Here is a 15,246-nt window from a genome sequence, read left to right as displayed (position 1 = left end):
GGCCAGCCCTGCTGCATTTGTTAAATTGCCAATTGTTCCGGCGAGAGCAGCTACCAAACCCCCTTATGGAACACAGTACAAGGAGGAACAACAGAAAAAAAAGTTGTTTCTTTTTTGTTTTTTCATTTTTTCATTTTTTTGTTCTGAACTGCGCTGTAAATTGCGCGTATCCCGTTTTTTTTTTCCGCGTCCGTTTCCTGCTGCTACAGCAGCTGCTTCATCCTGCGTAATCGAATGAAGTTTGAGGTTTGATATAAGAAGTGGGAGGAGTCGCCGGTGTTGTTGTTGTGTTATTATGTTTGAACACGACATACATGACTGGCAGTTTACGTATTCGCAGCAGTTGGCTGACGAGACGAGAGTTGTGCAAATGTATGAGAAACGTGTGGTGATTTCGCCCTTGTTTGCACCCCCTCACATACTGTTGGACTCTCGCCGCCCGCCCGCCCAACCGACCGACCGTAATATCACCAGCCAAAGTCGGATGACAATGACGACTGAATCGAATTATTATTTCGCCAGTCTCTCTCTCGCCTTAAAGAGTAGTAGTAGTGTGTCATGGCTAGAATATATGAGATGACCGCCCATACGTACCCAATAAACTTTTGTTGTACAGAGTATCTCTCCCGCGAGAGAGATTTGCTAATAAAAAAAAAAAATCTTTGGCGACCTCGGGCCGTGTGCCACAATGAGCACATTCATCGATAACTTTGCGTATTCGGTCCCGCCTCCATCCTCCGCCCAACGTGTTCGCTCTGCGCTTTTTTTTTTCTTCTTCCCCCCTTTTGTGTGTAGGAAATAAATAATTAAAGCTGTTCAGTTTTTTCTGTCGAGCCAATTTCATAAATTCTTCCAGCCGCTTTCCAAAGGTGCTCATTATCCGCGGTAATGGGGTTGGCTCGCATTGCTCGATGGCCGCGCGCTTTCAAGGTTTCGCTTCGAATATTTCCCCTTATATCTTCCATGTGATAGATTTGATAGTCTTCGATGCTCATCGTTTAGCGTGGGCTGATTAGAATAGTCGCCGCCATCATTACACCGTTTCGTCTTGTTTCGCAATATATCGTTGGAGGCACGACGTCGTATTTATTGGCGTCGTGTGTGTGTGTGTCATGATATACCTGCCACTTTTGGAATCGGATCAGGTGGAGTGCGTGTCAGGTGTTTCAAAAGTCTCAATCGCCGAGTCGTTTTGGCTCGTACGCGCTCTTCTTCCGATGAGTCGTTGTAGCGACCGACCGCGATATTTGCATTCGCCATGTAGTTAGTATTACTGTCGTCTTTTTGGAAACAAAATGGAGTAAAAAAGAAAAAAAAAAGCAGCTGCGACTCGTGCTATATACTACGTTAGTGAGACGTGTACATGTGGAATTGTGGATTTGGAGTCAAACGCACTGATCCATCACCACCACCACCATCGGGAGTGCTCAATCTAACGGCATCGAATGCCGTTCCGTTTCTGCCATTGGTGTGTTTGTTTGTGTGTGTGTGTGTGTGTGTAGTTTGACCCGTTAGCTCAGGCGTCATCTTTCATACCGTATTAACTAAATGCGTGGTTTTCCCAGTGTTCGATAACATGTCGCCGAAAAGATATTCCGTTGATATAAAGCTGCCCCTCTCCTTTTGAATTGATTTTTCTTAACTTTATGGCCAGCAGCAAGGATTTCTATTTCCTTTCTTTTAACAACTCGCAATAGAAAAAGTCCAGTGAATCTCTTTAGTTTTTTGGGGGGCCTCGTTTCTTCATCCGAGTGGCGCATAAATCAACAACTTACTAACGCGCCACACGGTGTCGAAATCTTCTCGTTTTTCATCATAAAGGAATTCAGCGATGCGATTAATCCACACAATACAGTAAATAAGTAAGACAAACTGTTTTGCTTTTGCTCCGGCGCTATTTCGGGGTGGGCCAGTCTGTGCGAACGAATATTTGTCTCTTTCTTATTTGAGCGTGGTCATTTCTCTATATGTTCCCGCAATTAATTGTTTAAAAAACCACTCTGACTTGATCACCTCCAGTTGGATTTCGGCTGCAAGAAGAAGAAGAAGAAATCAAATTAAATGCAATGGTGGTGGTCTACTTTGGACTTTGGAGTGAACCCGTGCCGGTGGTATAGTGTTTAGTGTGTAAGGAGGATCAATGGCGCCTGCTTCGCTTCAACTTTCCAAGCGAATCAAGTCCAAGAGTTTAGAGGAGCTGTATCGCCCGAGTCTGTGAGTCTTGCTTATCGAGAAATCCAGACGGTTGAGGGAAACTTGCCCCGGCGATGTTTATTCGCAGTGCACAGTTATACAGAGTCGGTTAAACGCACACTCGTAATAGAGTGATATACAACTTAGTTTGCCCGGCAGCTGGGGGACTTGATATATTGCAAATGCCCATGCTTCGGTGGCGGACTGAATGCAGAAGAGCATCTCTCTCTCTCTCTTCACTTCACCGTATAGCTTACGATTCCTTCGGCCAGAGTAACAACGGCACCCATCAATCTTTCTGTCGATAATTTGCGATACCAATCTGCGAATCCCCCAGCTCTTCTCCTAAAGATCTTTTCAAATGAAATGATGGCGCCTCTTCTTTGATCCTTTTGGGAGGGCACACAGGAACTCGAATCGAATTAAAGACCAAGGTATTATAGCCAAGAAATAACTGGGAATTGTAAGGAAATGGAGCATCATCTATATAGGATATTCGTCATTATTCCCTTTTTCCTCCCTCCTTTTTTTTTTATTGCGTGCGAGCGGGAGTTGCTATGGTTTTTCGCGTGCAGAGCTCATCGAGCGAATCGAAATGTGGATGAATCGTACATCCTGTGCAGCGCTGGGGGCGCGCCTCCCCCCCCCCCTCTTTTTTTCTTCCCAACTAAAACTTGAAAAAAAGGGTGTGTAGAGAGTGTGTGTGAAAGTGTACGTCGCGGATAAGCTTTCACGAGCCAATCGCAAATGAGTAAAAGGCTGCCGCATTGAAACCTCATTGGCCGGAGCTGTTGCGCGATTTCAACTATCTACACGAGGTTGTTGTCAAGAAAACTTCTACTCTCTCACTGACCGATGCCAACTGACTCCTCCTCTCGTGTACGCAGGCCATTTGTTTGATCCCGTGTGAATTCGGTTCTTTTGCCACAAAACATGATATGCTACAACTAATCTATTTGTTTTGGTTAAACGATAGTGAACAGTATGTTTCTCTCTTGCCACTTTTGTCCGATCAGCTTATCGGTAATCCCTTCTGAGACCTTTTCAACTCTCCCCATGAAAACTAACATAGGAATCTAGAACTATGTTGCTAATCAATCGCCAACTTGTATTGCAGAACTGGAAATTCAAGTTTTTTTTAATTGCATAAGATGAAATATTTTGCAATTCAAAGCAAGTATTAAAGGTAAAAGGAAGACTAAGAAATTCGAAATATTGCTCTTTTTCTTTTCCAAGAACCAGCGAACACCATCTAGTGGTCAAATCTTGAACATGTCTTGAACACAAAATTTATTTTTTGAAATTTTGACCAAGTGATGGTGAGAAAATCTTAAAAACTAAGCATAAAGACTTGATTTAGAAATCATTATTATTTTTTTATTTAACATGATTTACCAGAATCGGTCATAGCAAAAAACTGAGCAATGCAAAAGTTTCAAACATTTAGATATCCTCATTCTTCATCTAGATAAAATTGCGGTACACGATTTGCCAGTTAACCAGTTTGAATGTAGTAAAAAGATAGGATTTTTAGAAGCAGGAGACATTTTTCATAGATCCTTCATCCAATTATTTGATTTTTACTGTCTTTTCACTGAAGGCTAAGAGAATTTTCAGCCAATGCCAGTAATTTACTTTTTGATTCTATAAAAATAGCAAGATAAAGTGTAAATTATTTGGATGGGGTTGCACAGGGGGAAAAAATACCTGGATCAGTTGACACTTTGATGAATTGCTGTAAAGAAGCAGAATTTGTTTTCTCAAGAATGTTGGCTTCTTCTGTACTCAATATTTCTCCAAGTCCTTTCAAAGCTCCAAGTACTTCAACCTATTGTAAATTTTGTAATTCCAAAATTTAAAAAGTGATCCCCTGTAATTAAATAGCATGAAGGAAACATGCCTGCTGTGTTTGAGCTGCTTGACTAGAGAGTTTTCCTAGCTTCAAATCCCGTTGAATTTGAGCTAGTTTCAGTCGTAACTGTTCTGGTTGCTTTTTGGCAAACATGAGAATGACTTCTGGTGTTCTAAATACTTGACTGAGAGCTGCTTGTATTCCCTGGTTTATCAAAATGTTACACATAATGTTTTAAATGTAATGCTACTTGATTCATGTGTCTTACCAATTGAATGGCTGCAAAGTAATCAGTCAAAGACAAATCACCAGCTGCTAGTTTTGCTAGGGAAGACTGGAATTCCCTCATTTGTTCAAGTGTTTCAGTTTTAGTCTCCTGGTATTCTTCAGGTTCAAAATCCTCTCTATTCAACTTATTAATGTGTGCAAAAAGTGCAATAATTAAATTTAATCAGTACCTGTATTTTTCTAAATCTTCTAGTTGTTTAACTAGTCTTTCCAGTTGTTCTTCCACATTTTCTTTCAGCTTCTCTGTTTGTTTTAGCGCCATTTCCAAAGTTGCAGCTAAAAACAAAACTTGTTTTGAATTATCAATTATGTCAAAAATTAGAATGTCAAAATGTAGCAGACGACGAAAACAAAATCCAATCCAACAGTGTTGCCGCTGTTGCCTGCATATGAACAACGAAAACATTTTCAATTTTCGAATTGCACAGCCGGCACAGCACTGACAGCAGGCACTCAGCGAACTTCATGTTGATTAATAATTGGACGTATCTCTCATGCAGAAAAATAAAAGAAAGCCACTGACGTTTAATAATTTTCTCGTGGGCTGCATACAAAACGATTTGGATCCGTTTTCTAGCTATGATCCTATGAGACAAGAATTTGGTAATTGAATTGGGTGTGGTTACCTTACTACGCTTGAACACTTTTACTGACCATGAAGATTGAAACCTTAGGACACTACCTGGTATCCATACTTATGAATATTCGCATCCTGAAGGTCGTTGTTCGTATCTCGAAATCCTTTGGGTCTTCCGGAGACTCTATGTGCAATTCCCCATCCGGCATCCGGAATTGCTTATTACGAATCGATTTGTGGTAAGGACGTTGGTCGTCCCTGCCGAGAGCCTATATAAAACCCCCAGGTTTGTATTTTCCGAGTCAACTTCTAGCCAGAGAGTCAACAGCTAAAGCTGCTACGAAGACGGTTACCCAATACCTAAAACCGGTTAGATACCAGAACCTACCTTGAGTCGTTGTCCTGCTGCTAGCTTCACAAGATGCTGTTCAAGATCGCTGCCGCTTGCCTTTTGGCTATTTTAATTCCTTCAATCCAAGGTAAAAATTGAATTTTTTTGTCTCTGTTATGTCTCAATATATATATTAGCACTTAGCAGACAGGTTAACTAATCAGATATCTAAAATTATAGACTGCTATTTGACAAAAATATCAGAATAAGTTCATGGCTAGACTGTTGCAACATCGGTCAACGCATTCTATATAGTTTCCTCCAGGGCAAATTGCCCGTTTTTTTAGTTCCTCAAGACCTTGTCTGACTTTCTTTGGCCCTTCTTAAAAACGAAACAAATATTTAGTTAGTTTATCCCGAGGACGAAGACATTGGAAATTCCCCAGTTTTTCCAGTACGTGTCTAAGTAATTGCGTCATCGTTCTTTCAGGTCAGGTAGCCTCTGTTGTTCCAGAGGATTGCCTTGGATGTTTATGTCAAGCAAGTACCGGCTGTAACATGACTTTACCATGCACAACTGGTCACCAATATCTTTGCGGCCCTTTCCTCATTTCGTGGGCTTATTGGGCAGATGCAGGCAAATTTGTTCTGGCGAACGATGACCCTGAACGAAAAGGAGGTAAATCATTTTGGTTTTCATATCTTTAAAATTACGGCAACATTTAAGGTCATCTTCATCAAACCTTGAATAGCATTTGAGGCTTGCGTCCAAGATGCCGTTTGTGCTGGAGAGACGGTCCGTGGATACATGGCCAAGTTCGCGCAGGTAATATTTTATTTTATTTTTTTTTTTTTTTTTCGTGATGAAACTTGCGTTCTTTTTGTGAAACAATTTCATCATTATTTTTGTTGTTGTTGCTTTTAGGATTGCAATGGAGATGGCGCTATTAATTGTGACGACTACGCTCACCTCCACATCTTGGGTGGATTTGGTTGTAACGCACCAATTACTCAGACGCCTTTCTATCAAGGCTACCTCGCGTGTAGAAACACTGTTCAATCTTTGGCGGGATAAACATCGATCGATGCGATACAACTGTGGCTAGCCGGATGTCCTTCTCGCGTAGTACATTAATTAAAAGTTCTTGGAGATTCATTCCATAATTTAAATTTTAAACGACTCTTGAAACGATTTACAATTCAATATACGCTTGACGACGAAATAGCTTTTATGAGTTTATTGCGAAAAGTTTTTGCGTTTTGCCAAAAGCTTTTAAAGACGCTATCTGTTGTGCAAACTGATGTGTGCTGAAGAAAGTTACACAGAAACGCAGAGTTTCGTGTCACGTACAGGTGACAGAAAGGTTTTATCGTTTTAGATTGGCAATGAAGTTTAGAAACATTAACCCAGCCAACACGTAGCGATTGCATTTTTATTATTATTATTATTATTTTTTTTTTTTGCTTTCAGAAATTTGCATTGGATCTTTGATGCCAAATAGGTCATTGGGGTTTGTTTATATTGATATTCTACTTTTACCTCTTATTTGTCTTTAGACGTTGCTCAGCAAGTAAGTAATGGCAGAGTAAAATGCTGAACTTAACTTGAAGAATTGTTGTCAAGGTATGCACGTCTCGCCGTCTCAAACTTCTTGCGACATTTTTGTTTTTAAGTTTAAAGATGACCCGCAGGTATTTGTGAAATTCGCATGCATTTTATGAATTCTATACAGGTATCCCAAGTTAATTAGAGAAAGTGCGTTTCTAATTTAAGTTTTAGTACAAGTTGCACGTCTTTCTGGTTATTTAATAATCTTCTGATTTCTTAATTACAACGCCGATTGGTAAAAAAAAATAGATTAATTTTTACACTAGTTTATTTCTGCTGAAATCTGGGTTATATTCGTGCCAAAAAAAAACTAGTCCAACTCACGATCTCGTCCTTTCTCATTTTCACCAGATATAGGAAAGCCCCGCGCGCATAATGGTTCAACCGTGTGATAGTTTAAAATCAACCTCACTAAACTAACGTTGGGTAATTAATTTTAAAAATTGACATCCATTTAGCTCATTGTGCAATGAATTTTGATTAGGATTGGTAAGTCTTAGCAAGAAATGAATTTTGATAACAAGAAACTCCATCGTAATTGTTTTCCCCGTTCAATTCGCTTTTGCTTTAGGGTTTTTTACCATTCTAAATGTATCGGAAACCTTGGATCCAAGATATGCCGAATAATCTATTGCTTCTCTGCTTCTCTTTGTTTCGATCACCTTGGCGACAAAGTGTCAGCTTATAACCTGTTTGTTTTTTCTAAGATTCTAAGATCTTTCTAAAGATTTTCTAATTCTAAAAATACCAACAAATCCGCGTGTTGCCACCCAGAACTTTAGTTTGACAATTGAGGAACTAACTGAGGGGGAAAAAAAGAAAGCGACATCAACTTACAAGTGCGATCAGACAAACGAATAGTGTTGTGTACACCGGTAGCTTGAAAGGTAGTGGCCTGATCGTCGTTCGATTCAAGACGGTAGTTATTATTTTTTTGTTTTATATTGTAGCCCAGTCTTGAAGGGCATTTATGTACGTAGTTTCCTCCGGGTGATTTTATTCGATTTTTTCCACAATGATGGAAACTCAAGGTTTCACACAAGGTGCATGTCTCCTCGCAAACTGGTTTACGAAAAGTTTGCTCTTTCCTTATTATATGATGACCATTTTTAGCAAATTTATGCGTGCCATGATGTGCCACATAGCACATCGTTTGTTTTACCAACAATTTTATAAAGTTTTCAGAAATGAATGAATCAACGTACACTTAACCTATAGTTAGATGTACAGTACATTGAGCGAGTGAGAGTGCGGTACCATTCGCTTCAGAGCTAAAGAAAAAAAGTAACAAAATAAAAAAACAAACAAAAAAACAGTACAAAAAATAAAGTAATAATTTCATAATTATTAACTTTCCCCTTAATCAACAATTTCTTTATTTGGCTCGAACACCAATTTCAGGTCACCCAAATTGAGTGGTCGCCATCCGACTGAGTATATAAGGATTCCCCGGGAGTTAGCGAAACCAGAAGCAGTCAACAGCTAGAAGAATTGAGTCGCTCCTATCCTTGGTGCTCCCAACTCCCAGAAGCTAGAAAAATGTTAAACAAGTTAGCTGTTGCTTGCATTTTTGCCGCTTTCGCTGTACTTATTTTCCCGCTTATTCAAGGTAAAAAAAATTTTTTTTTTCGGTTTATGTATTTCTAATGTCAATAGTAAACTCACTAAACTAAAGTACTCTTCGCTGTTTGCGTATTAGGTAATAGAATTAATCATGTTTTTGATAAATTCTAAGTATTAATGTAAAACTTGTTTAGATATTCCAAGGTTATATTAATTTTCCTTGTAAAATTCAACCGATTTATCGAGTTCCGAAAAATATTATTTTCAGGACAAGAGGGTGAGCCTGCTGCTGTTGAAATACCTGAAGACTGCATGAAATGTTTGTGTCGAGCTAGCTCATTTTGCAATTTGACTGCCCCGTGCACAACTGGATCACAATACCTCTGCGGCCCTTTTCTCATTGGGGTTAATTACTGGGCAGATGCAGGGCAACCTACCCTCTTACCAGACGACGACCCTAACGCAACAGGAGGTAAGAAATGATGGGGGGGGGGGGGTAGATTTTTGGTAATGCCAATTTGAAATACTTATCTTTATAATAATTTTTCCTTATTGTATAGCCTTTGAGGCTTGCGCCCAAAATAAAACATGCGCTGAACGAACTGTTCGTCAGTATATGAACGAATATGCGCAGGTAATTATTCAATTCATACTGAAAATTATTTTCCTCTTACTAAAAATATTTAAATAATCGTATTAGGATTGCAATGAAGACGCCGTTACTGACTGTGAGGACTTCGCTCGCATCCATGTTTTGGGAAAATCCGACTCCTGCTTTGCTAAGATGGAAGGTTTACCGTTCTACACAGAGTTTCGCAAATGTCGGGATAGTCCTGTCGTAGTGTGATAGACTTTTACTATTATAGCAGTCCCAGTCCCAAATTTATTCCTTCATTGCGTACCCATTTTATTTGCTACATTTACCTCATCTTGCGAAAATGAGCAACCGTATAGCTTCACCTTTCCAAAAGGCGACTGCGATAACCTGAATGGTTACTTATTAACCCTGCGCTTATCCCTTTTGATGATCTGTTATTGTTTTTATATTGTACGAATAAAGCGGTTGGTCAAAATATGTTTCTTACAGTCAATGAAAGGAATTTTCTCATTGAGATTTTCAAAAGTCAGTTCAAGAAGAAGGAAGAACTTTGAAATGCGCCAATAAACTGATGAGGTTCTTCTCTGGTTCTTTTTCAATTTTTTGTCCCTTTTCATGGGTCACGATGATAGAATGATCATTTCAAAGATAAAAACGGTTATCTTATCTGTTTATAAATCTAATTAATTATCTCAGATTATCTGAATTCTGAAAGAATTTGCGGAATTTAGAAATTAGATAAGAAAACCAATATTATAGAATATGGCAACGCCTTTTTTCATTTATGAAAGTCAATAGTAAACAGAGGAGACTACAACAATCTAACAACAGTGAAATCCGGGAAATCTCACCCGACTTTTTATTTTGTGAAGGTTGAAACAATAATTTTACTCTACTACATTTTTTATTTCAGGATGTCACTTCTAAAGTGCTTCCAACCAGTTAAATTTCATTTATGTGTTTTTAGCTTTTAAGAAATAGAGTAAATAGTTGTAAGAGTAAAATAAGTTAAGAGAAAATTTATTCACACCAAGTTTTCTTTGGATGGATGATGGATTTTTTTAATCAGACTAAAAAAATTACGACGTCATCGGCAGTAGTTTCATAATTTTTGTATATTTTTCCCCTTCAGATTCTGATTGTATGGCGCCTACAGTGAGATGGTTGGGGGCTACATTAACTTAAATATCAAGCCCAATTCAACTGTGATAGGAGATGGCAGTAAAGAGAAACTTGTAGCAGTTGGCTACACTAGAAGCTATGTCAAGACATTCGTCTTCCACTGTCTAGCAATATTATGCATGGGCCTTCCATATGTTCTCATTTATTGGCACAACGTCTTTGGAATTCGTTGGCAGTACATTAGATGCCCAATAGATGAATCTCAAGTATTGGTGTTAGAGGTATGTTATATGTGTTTTCATGCGCTTTGTGTTTTAACATTAGTTTTATAAAGATAAATCATTTTTGCCATTTTTCTTTCTACAGGATGTTCATGGACAAACATACATCGCGAAAGTGCACCAAGAAAATGTTGGTGATTATTTTCCCAATGAATATTCTCTTTTATCAAACGAGGATTCAGATAAAGAGGAGGATTCTGAAACAAGCAAATTGTTTGAAGAGGATGCTATGCCCTACTCCCGGTATTTTATCCATCAACATGTCAAGTTTCTGTGGAGCAAAAAGTACCAGGTATTATCTGATACTTTTGATTTTCGATTTTGATTGATGATTTTTACTTTTTTTATACCAGCGATTTCAAATGCTTACCGGAATCGAACAAGGCATTCAACTTTGTGATTTTCATAAATTTGAAGGGCAATCTGTGCATGTTCAAGAAGCAAAGTATAAATATTTTATTCCTCTGTCCAATAGACTGCAAATAATTTTGATTGATTTCATTGATTGTAGGCTTCAGCTACACGGCTTCAATACAATGTCTGTGGACGTCAAATCCTACTGGCGTTTATTGATAGACGAAGTTCTCAATCCCTTCTACCTTTTCGAGATTTTTAGTTGCGTAGTTTGGACGGTGGATGATTACATCTATTACGCAGCATGCATTTTCGTGGTATCCATTATATCCGTTGGCGTTGCGCTTTACGAAATCCGCAGGGTAACATAATATTTGGTTGTTTAGATATCTCGCAATTAAGTACTATATTTCTTTTTTTTTAAATTATCCAGCAAAGTGAGACACTAAAGAATATGACAGCAGCTCACATTTCTTCCATGGTTACTGTTTGTCGCAGTGGAGAAGGTATTGTCTTACATTTACATATTTTTGAAGTATCGCTGACATAAAGATTTTTATTTCAGTTTATGAAAATATTTATGCCATCCGATTGGTTCCGGGAGATGTCATCGTCATTCCTCCAACTGGATTCATGATGCCATGCGATGCCGTTCTTGTAGCTGGCACTTGTAATTAAATGTCCTTAAACACATTACCAATGTATAACTCTATTCAATTTTATTATTCAAATCTATTACAGGCATTGTCAATGAGAGCGTTTTAACAGGTCAGTTATTAAACTTATTATCGTATTGTTATTTGGACGAATTCCTCTAAAATTCCCCCCTTTTTTTCATTAGGTGAAAGTGCTCCCGAGACTAAAACACCCGTCCCGGATCTGGATGAGCCCTACTGTACCGACATTCACAAAAGGCACACTCTTTTCTGTGGAACACAAGTCCTTCAAACTCGATACTATGGCCAAGATAAAGTCTTGGCTGTCGTGATAAGGACAGGATTCACGACTGCAAAGGGTGAATTGGTCCGCTCCATTCTATATCCGAAGCCTATTGGCTTCAAATTCTACGTGGACTCGCTCAAATTTGTCTTGCTATTGTTTGGAGTGGCTCTTTGTGGCATTACGTATTGCGTATACGTTTATATAACAAAAGGGGTAAGAAAGAGTATTTTTCTTTAGTTATTTGAATTTGGTTTAATTTATCCTTGATATCCTTAGGCCACTATATGGGAAATTATCATCAGGGCTTGTGATATGCTAACCATAGTCGTACCACCAGCCATGCCAGCTGCTATGACGGTTGGGACAGTGTATGCACAATCACGACTGCGCCATAATGGAATCTTTTGCATTTCACCACCCCGTATTAACGTATGCGGCAAACTGAAGCTTATGTGTTTTGATAAAGTAAGAAACCTCACAATCTAATATAAAAAGGATCGTTTACTGATGTCGTATATTTTTTCAAATTGATTTAAGACAGGAACGCTGACAGAAGGTGGTTTAGAGTTCTGTGGTGTAGCACCCCGGTCGAAAGATGAAAACGTTTTTGATGATCTTGTTCGCGATCCGGCCCTTCAACTCAAACAAGATGACCCGGTTTTAGTAACTTTAGCTGCATGTCACACACTTACCCGAATTGAAGGTTTTAATTTTTTATTTAAAAACCCTAAACTTGTTTCAAGAAAGATTCTTTTGATTTTCTTAGGTCAATTGATTGGGGATCCCTTGGAGCTGGAAATGTTTAAATCAACCCAATGGATCCTTGAAGAACCAGGAGCAGACATTACTCGTTACGATGTAATGGCTCCCTTAGTTGTCAAACCTGTGACCCGCGATACTTTTCTTGGCGTACATGGTTTTGACTTTGCTGAAACAGGATTTGAGGTATACAGAATTTGAATAAAATTTAAGGGATCGTCATGACTGAAACTGTTGTTTTAGATTCCGTATGCAGTAGGTATTGTGCGTCAGTTCCCGTTCAGCTCTAGCCTACAGAGGATGTCGGTAGTTGTCCGAACCTTAGGTAGCGCTAACATGGAACTGCTATGCAAAGGATCACCCGAAATGATTCGTACACTCTGCTTAAGTACATCCGTACCTGATAACTTTGCCAAAGTTTTGAGATCGTACACAATGCGTGGCTTCCGTGTCCTTGCGCTGGCTCATCGTGTTCTCGACCGCCGTTTGACTTGGCATCAAATGCATCGCATGAAACGGGAACACATGGAGTGCAATCTGAAATTCCTTGGCCTTCTAGTTATGCATAATACTCTTAAGCCAGAAACAACTCCAGTTGTTCGACAATTACGGAACGCTAACATTCGTTGCGTTATGGTTACTGGTAAAAATCTGATAGTTGTGAAATTGTATACATTTTATTGACGATTTGATTTTTAAAACCAGGTGACAACTTGTTAACAGCAATCAACGTAGGTAGAGACTGCGATATGCTTCCTGTGGGAGAGAAAGTCATTCTTGTCACAGCTAGCTCACCGAAAGGCACCGCCTCTGCTTCCATCACATATTCATTGGCAGAAATGTACGAAACGGAAATTGAAGAAAGTGGAGTGATGTCTTCATCTGAGTCGGACGCCATGTTCACCGATTCATGGCCAGACTCCGTTTTCCAGCCCTTGGAAAACATTGCGCGAATGTGGCGCAGGCAAGCTCTTATTTCAGACGCGGAAAGAGGATTAGATAGTAAACATCTAACTCCTCGATTACACCTGGCTCTGGGAGGCAAAACCCTTGACGTAATTCGTAAACATTTTCCTCAATTACTGCAAAGAATTCTTGTGCGAGCAACAATTTTAGCTCGGATGACGCCTGATCAGAAAACAAAGGTAATTTTTCCCATGACTGTTTCTGTTTTCGCGAATCTTGTAACTATAATCCGGTTCTTATTGTTCTTGTACGACAGGTGGTTGAAGAGTTTCAGGAACTTGGCTACGCCGTTGGATTTTGTGGTGACGGAGCTAATGATTGTGGTGCTCTCAAAGCGGCTCACGTAGGCATCTCATTATCGGATGCTGAGGCATCCGTTGCCGCCCCCTTCACTGCAAGAGCAGGAAACATTTCCTGCGTTCCAACTATCATCCGTGAAGGTCGTTGCGCATTAGTGACTAGTTTTGGGGTCTTCAAGTACATGGCCCTCTACAGCTTGATTCAGTTCATCTCGGTGCTGATTCTTTACTCTCTACGCACAACTTTGGGCGACTACATGTTTTTGTACCATGATTTGTTCATAACGACAACAGTGGCCGTACTGATGGGACACACAGAGCCCTATCCGCATCTAGTGGTTCACCGGCCTAGAGGATCTCTACTTACCAGCTCCAATATGCTATCCCTCGTCATGCAAATAGCTTTGACAGCGGCAATTCAACTAGGCGCACTGTTGCTCTTAATGCTGCAGCCATGGTACACTCCTGTGCGTCCAGAGGGCGATGAAGTTATTATTCCCTGTTGGGAAGTAACCGTCATTTTCTCGATCAGTTCATTTCAGTACCTTATTCTTGCGTTAGCATTTTCCTACGGGCCTCCCTATAGACAGCCCTTTTATACCAACAAACTCTTTTTGTTCGCCATGATGGTCCTGACAGCCTTCTCTCTAGTCCTTACGTTGCTTCCGATTGGCCCGCTGGCTGACTTTTTCCAAGTGATAGGGATCAACGTAAATCCTTTTCACTGGTACTCAGGAGATGAGAAGGAGCTTCCTGTTGGATCCACAAGAACTGATGACGACGACAACATGTACCTATTCCGCAGTTGCCTAATACTTCTAGTAATATTGCACACATCCGTGGCGCTTTTTATTGAAAATTTGGTTGCAGAAAATGAGTCCAGTCAGCGCCCTACAAACGATCCTCGAAATTCTGAACCAAAGAACAAGTACAAAAAAGTGGAGTTGGAGTTATCTCTGGAAAAAGACTGGCCCCCGTTAGGTCAAGCCAGCACTAGTGAAATATTGTCACTTTAAACATTAGAGTATACCACAATGAAATTCAGTGTTGGTTAAGTCTCAAGTACATCATTTTTAGTTGTGTTCTTCATCCTTTGCGTTAAAAAGGCATGCGATTAACGTTTAACACTATTTTTCTATCATTCTAGCTAATTGTGCTTATCGAATAAGCAAATTATGTGAGGTACTGACGGTGCGCGACATGATTTTTTGCCTTATGCCTTTTTAGCTGTTTTTGTACGCCTATCGATTTATTTGTAATTTCTATGTCGTGATTGGGGAGCACCCATTCCATAGTGCATCTCACCTGTTTATTAGTCAATAAAAAATATTTTTGTGGGATTCTGGTATTATCTTGATATTATCTTTCCAAACTGGATTTTGTTTAAACAACAACTTGTTTACATTCCTTCAGGTTTTTATCTTGTTGACTTCCACGACCAAATTGAGAGGCCATGCCCTACTTAATTCAGACACGCACACACCATTTTCATTTCCTTGAAACTTAATTTAT

The 15,246-nt window shown here is 39.5% G+C and overlaps 4 protein-coding genes across 4 annotated transcripts; 3 read left to right on the top strand and 1 right to left on the bottom strand.

Moving 5' to 3' along the window:
• Nucleotides 1-3,548: 3,548 nt before the first annotated feature.
• LOC124315000 (protein LZIC-like) lies at nt 3,549-5,020 on the bottom strand. Its single transcript, XM_046780339.1, has 7 exons — nt 4,988-5,020; nt 4,778-4,918; nt 4,504-4,716; nt 4,314-4,449; nt 4,094-4,249; nt 3,901-4,021; nt 3,549-3,837 (listed from the first exon to the last, which is right to left on the bottom strand). Exons 2-7 carry the CDS (start codon nt 4,798-4,800, stop codon nt 3,785-3,787), a joined length of 702 nt encoding a protein of 233 aa, XP_046636295.1. The 5' UTR covers nt 4,801-4,918; nt 4,988-5,020; the 3' UTR covers nt 3,549-3,784.
• Nucleotides 5,021-5,208: 188 nt separating this feature from the next.
• LOC124315002 (lysozyme-like) lies at nt 5,209-6,464 on the top strand. The gene is made up of 4 exons (XM_046780342.1): nt 5,209-5,389; nt 5,732-5,920; nt 5,994-6,067; nt 6,167-6,464. The coding sequence occupies exons 1-4, from the start codon at nt 5,332-5,334 to the stop codon at nt 6,314-6,316; spliced, it is 471 nt and encodes a 156-aa protein (XP_046636298.1). The 5' UTR covers nt 5,209-5,331; the 3' UTR covers nt 6,317-6,464.
• A 1,835-nt stretch (nt 6,465-8,299) lies between these two features.
• On the top strand, nt 8,300-9,488 carry LOC124315001 (lysozyme-like). Its single transcript, XM_046780340.1, has 4 exons — nt 8,300-8,459; nt 8,682-8,885; nt 8,974-9,047; nt 9,114-9,488. The coding sequence occupies exons 1-4, from the start codon at nt 8,390-8,392 to the stop codon at nt 9,258-9,260; spliced, it is 495 nt and encodes a 164-aa protein (XP_046636296.1). The 5' UTR covers nt 8,300-8,389; the 3' UTR covers nt 9,261-9,488.
• Nucleotides 9,489-9,795: 307 nt separating this feature from the next.
• Nucleotides 9,796-15,074, top strand: LOC124313829 (polyamine-transporting ATPase 13A2-like). The gene is made up of 15 exons (XM_046778626.1): nt 9,796-9,883; nt 10,144-10,414; nt 10,500-10,706; nt 10,768-10,859; nt 10,926-11,130; nt 11,202-11,274; nt 11,334-11,438; nt 11,510-11,536; nt 11,610-11,923; nt 11,987-12,175; nt 12,248-12,413; nt 12,477-12,655; nt 12,713-13,112; nt 13,175-13,614; nt 13,692-15,074. Exons 2-15 carry the CDS (start codon nt 10,172-10,174, stop codon nt 14,748-14,750), a joined length of 3,699 nt encoding a protein of 1,232 aa, XP_046634582.1. The 5' UTR covers nt 9,796-9,883; nt 10,144-10,171; the 3' UTR covers nt 14,751-15,074.
• The last annotated feature ends 172 nt before the right edge of the window (nt 15,075-15,246 follow it).

Source organism: Daphnia pulicaria, chromosome 10 (assembly GCF_021234035.1).
Source record: "Daphnia pulicaria isolate SC F1-1A chromosome 10, SC_F0-13Bv2, whole genome shotgun sequence".
Lineage (NCBI taxonomy): Eukaryota > Metazoa > Arthropoda > Branchiopoda > Diplostraca > Daphniidae > Daphnia > Daphnia pulicaria.
Note: the sequence above shows the minus strand (reverse complement) of the source record. Positions and strands in the feature narration are given on the sequence as shown.

Bases quoted from the DNA above. Each gene is read 5' to 3' on its own strand.
- LOC124315002 (XM_046780342.1), top strand. From the start codon at position 5,332: ATGCTGTTCAAGATCGCTGCCGCTTGCCTTTTGGCTATTTTAATTCCT. The intron at 5,390-5,731 runs GTAAAAATTGAA...TCGTTCTTTCAG, and splicing joins TTTAATTCCTTCAATCCAAG to GTCAGGTAGCCTCTGTTGTT. The intron at 5,921-5,993 runs GTAAATCATTTT...AACCTTGAATAG, and splicing joins TGACCCTGAACGAAAAGGAG to CATTTGAGGCTTGCGTCCAA.
- LOC124313829 (XM_046778626.1), top strand. From the start codon at position 10,172: ATGGTTGGGGGCTACATTAACTTAAATATCAAGCCCAATTCAACTGTG. The intron at 11,275-11,333 runs GTATTGTCTTAC...TTTTTATTTCAG, and splicing joins TGTTTGTCGCAGTGGAGAAG to TTTATGAAAATATTTATGCC. The intron at 11,439-11,509 runs GTAATTAAATGT...AATCTATTACAG, and splicing joins CGTTCTTGTAGCTGGCACTT to GCATTGTCAATGAGAGCGTT.
- LOC124315000 (XM_046780339.1), bottom strand. From the start codon at position 4,800: ATGAAGTTCGCTGAGTGCCTGCT. The intron at 4,717-4,777 runs GTCAGTGCTGTG...GTTCATATGCAG, and splicing joins AAGTTCGCTGAGTGCCTGCT to GCAACAGCGGCAACACTGTT. The intron at 4,250-4,313 runs GTAAGACACATG...TTGATAAACCAG, and splicing joins ACTTTGCAGCCATTCAATTG to GGAATACAAGCAGCTCTCAG.
- LOC124315001 (XM_046780340.1), top strand. From the start codon at position 8,390: ATGTTAAACAAGTTAGCTGTTGCTTGCATTTTTGCCGCTTTCGCTGTA. The intron at 8,460-8,681 runs GTAAAAAAAATT...TATTATTTTCAG, and splicing joins TATTTTCCCGCTTATTCAAG to GACAAGAGGGTGAGCCTGCT. The intron at 9,048-9,113 runs GTAATTATTCAA...TAATCGTATTAG, and splicing joins ATATGAACGAATATGCGCAG to GATTGCAATGAAGACGCCGT.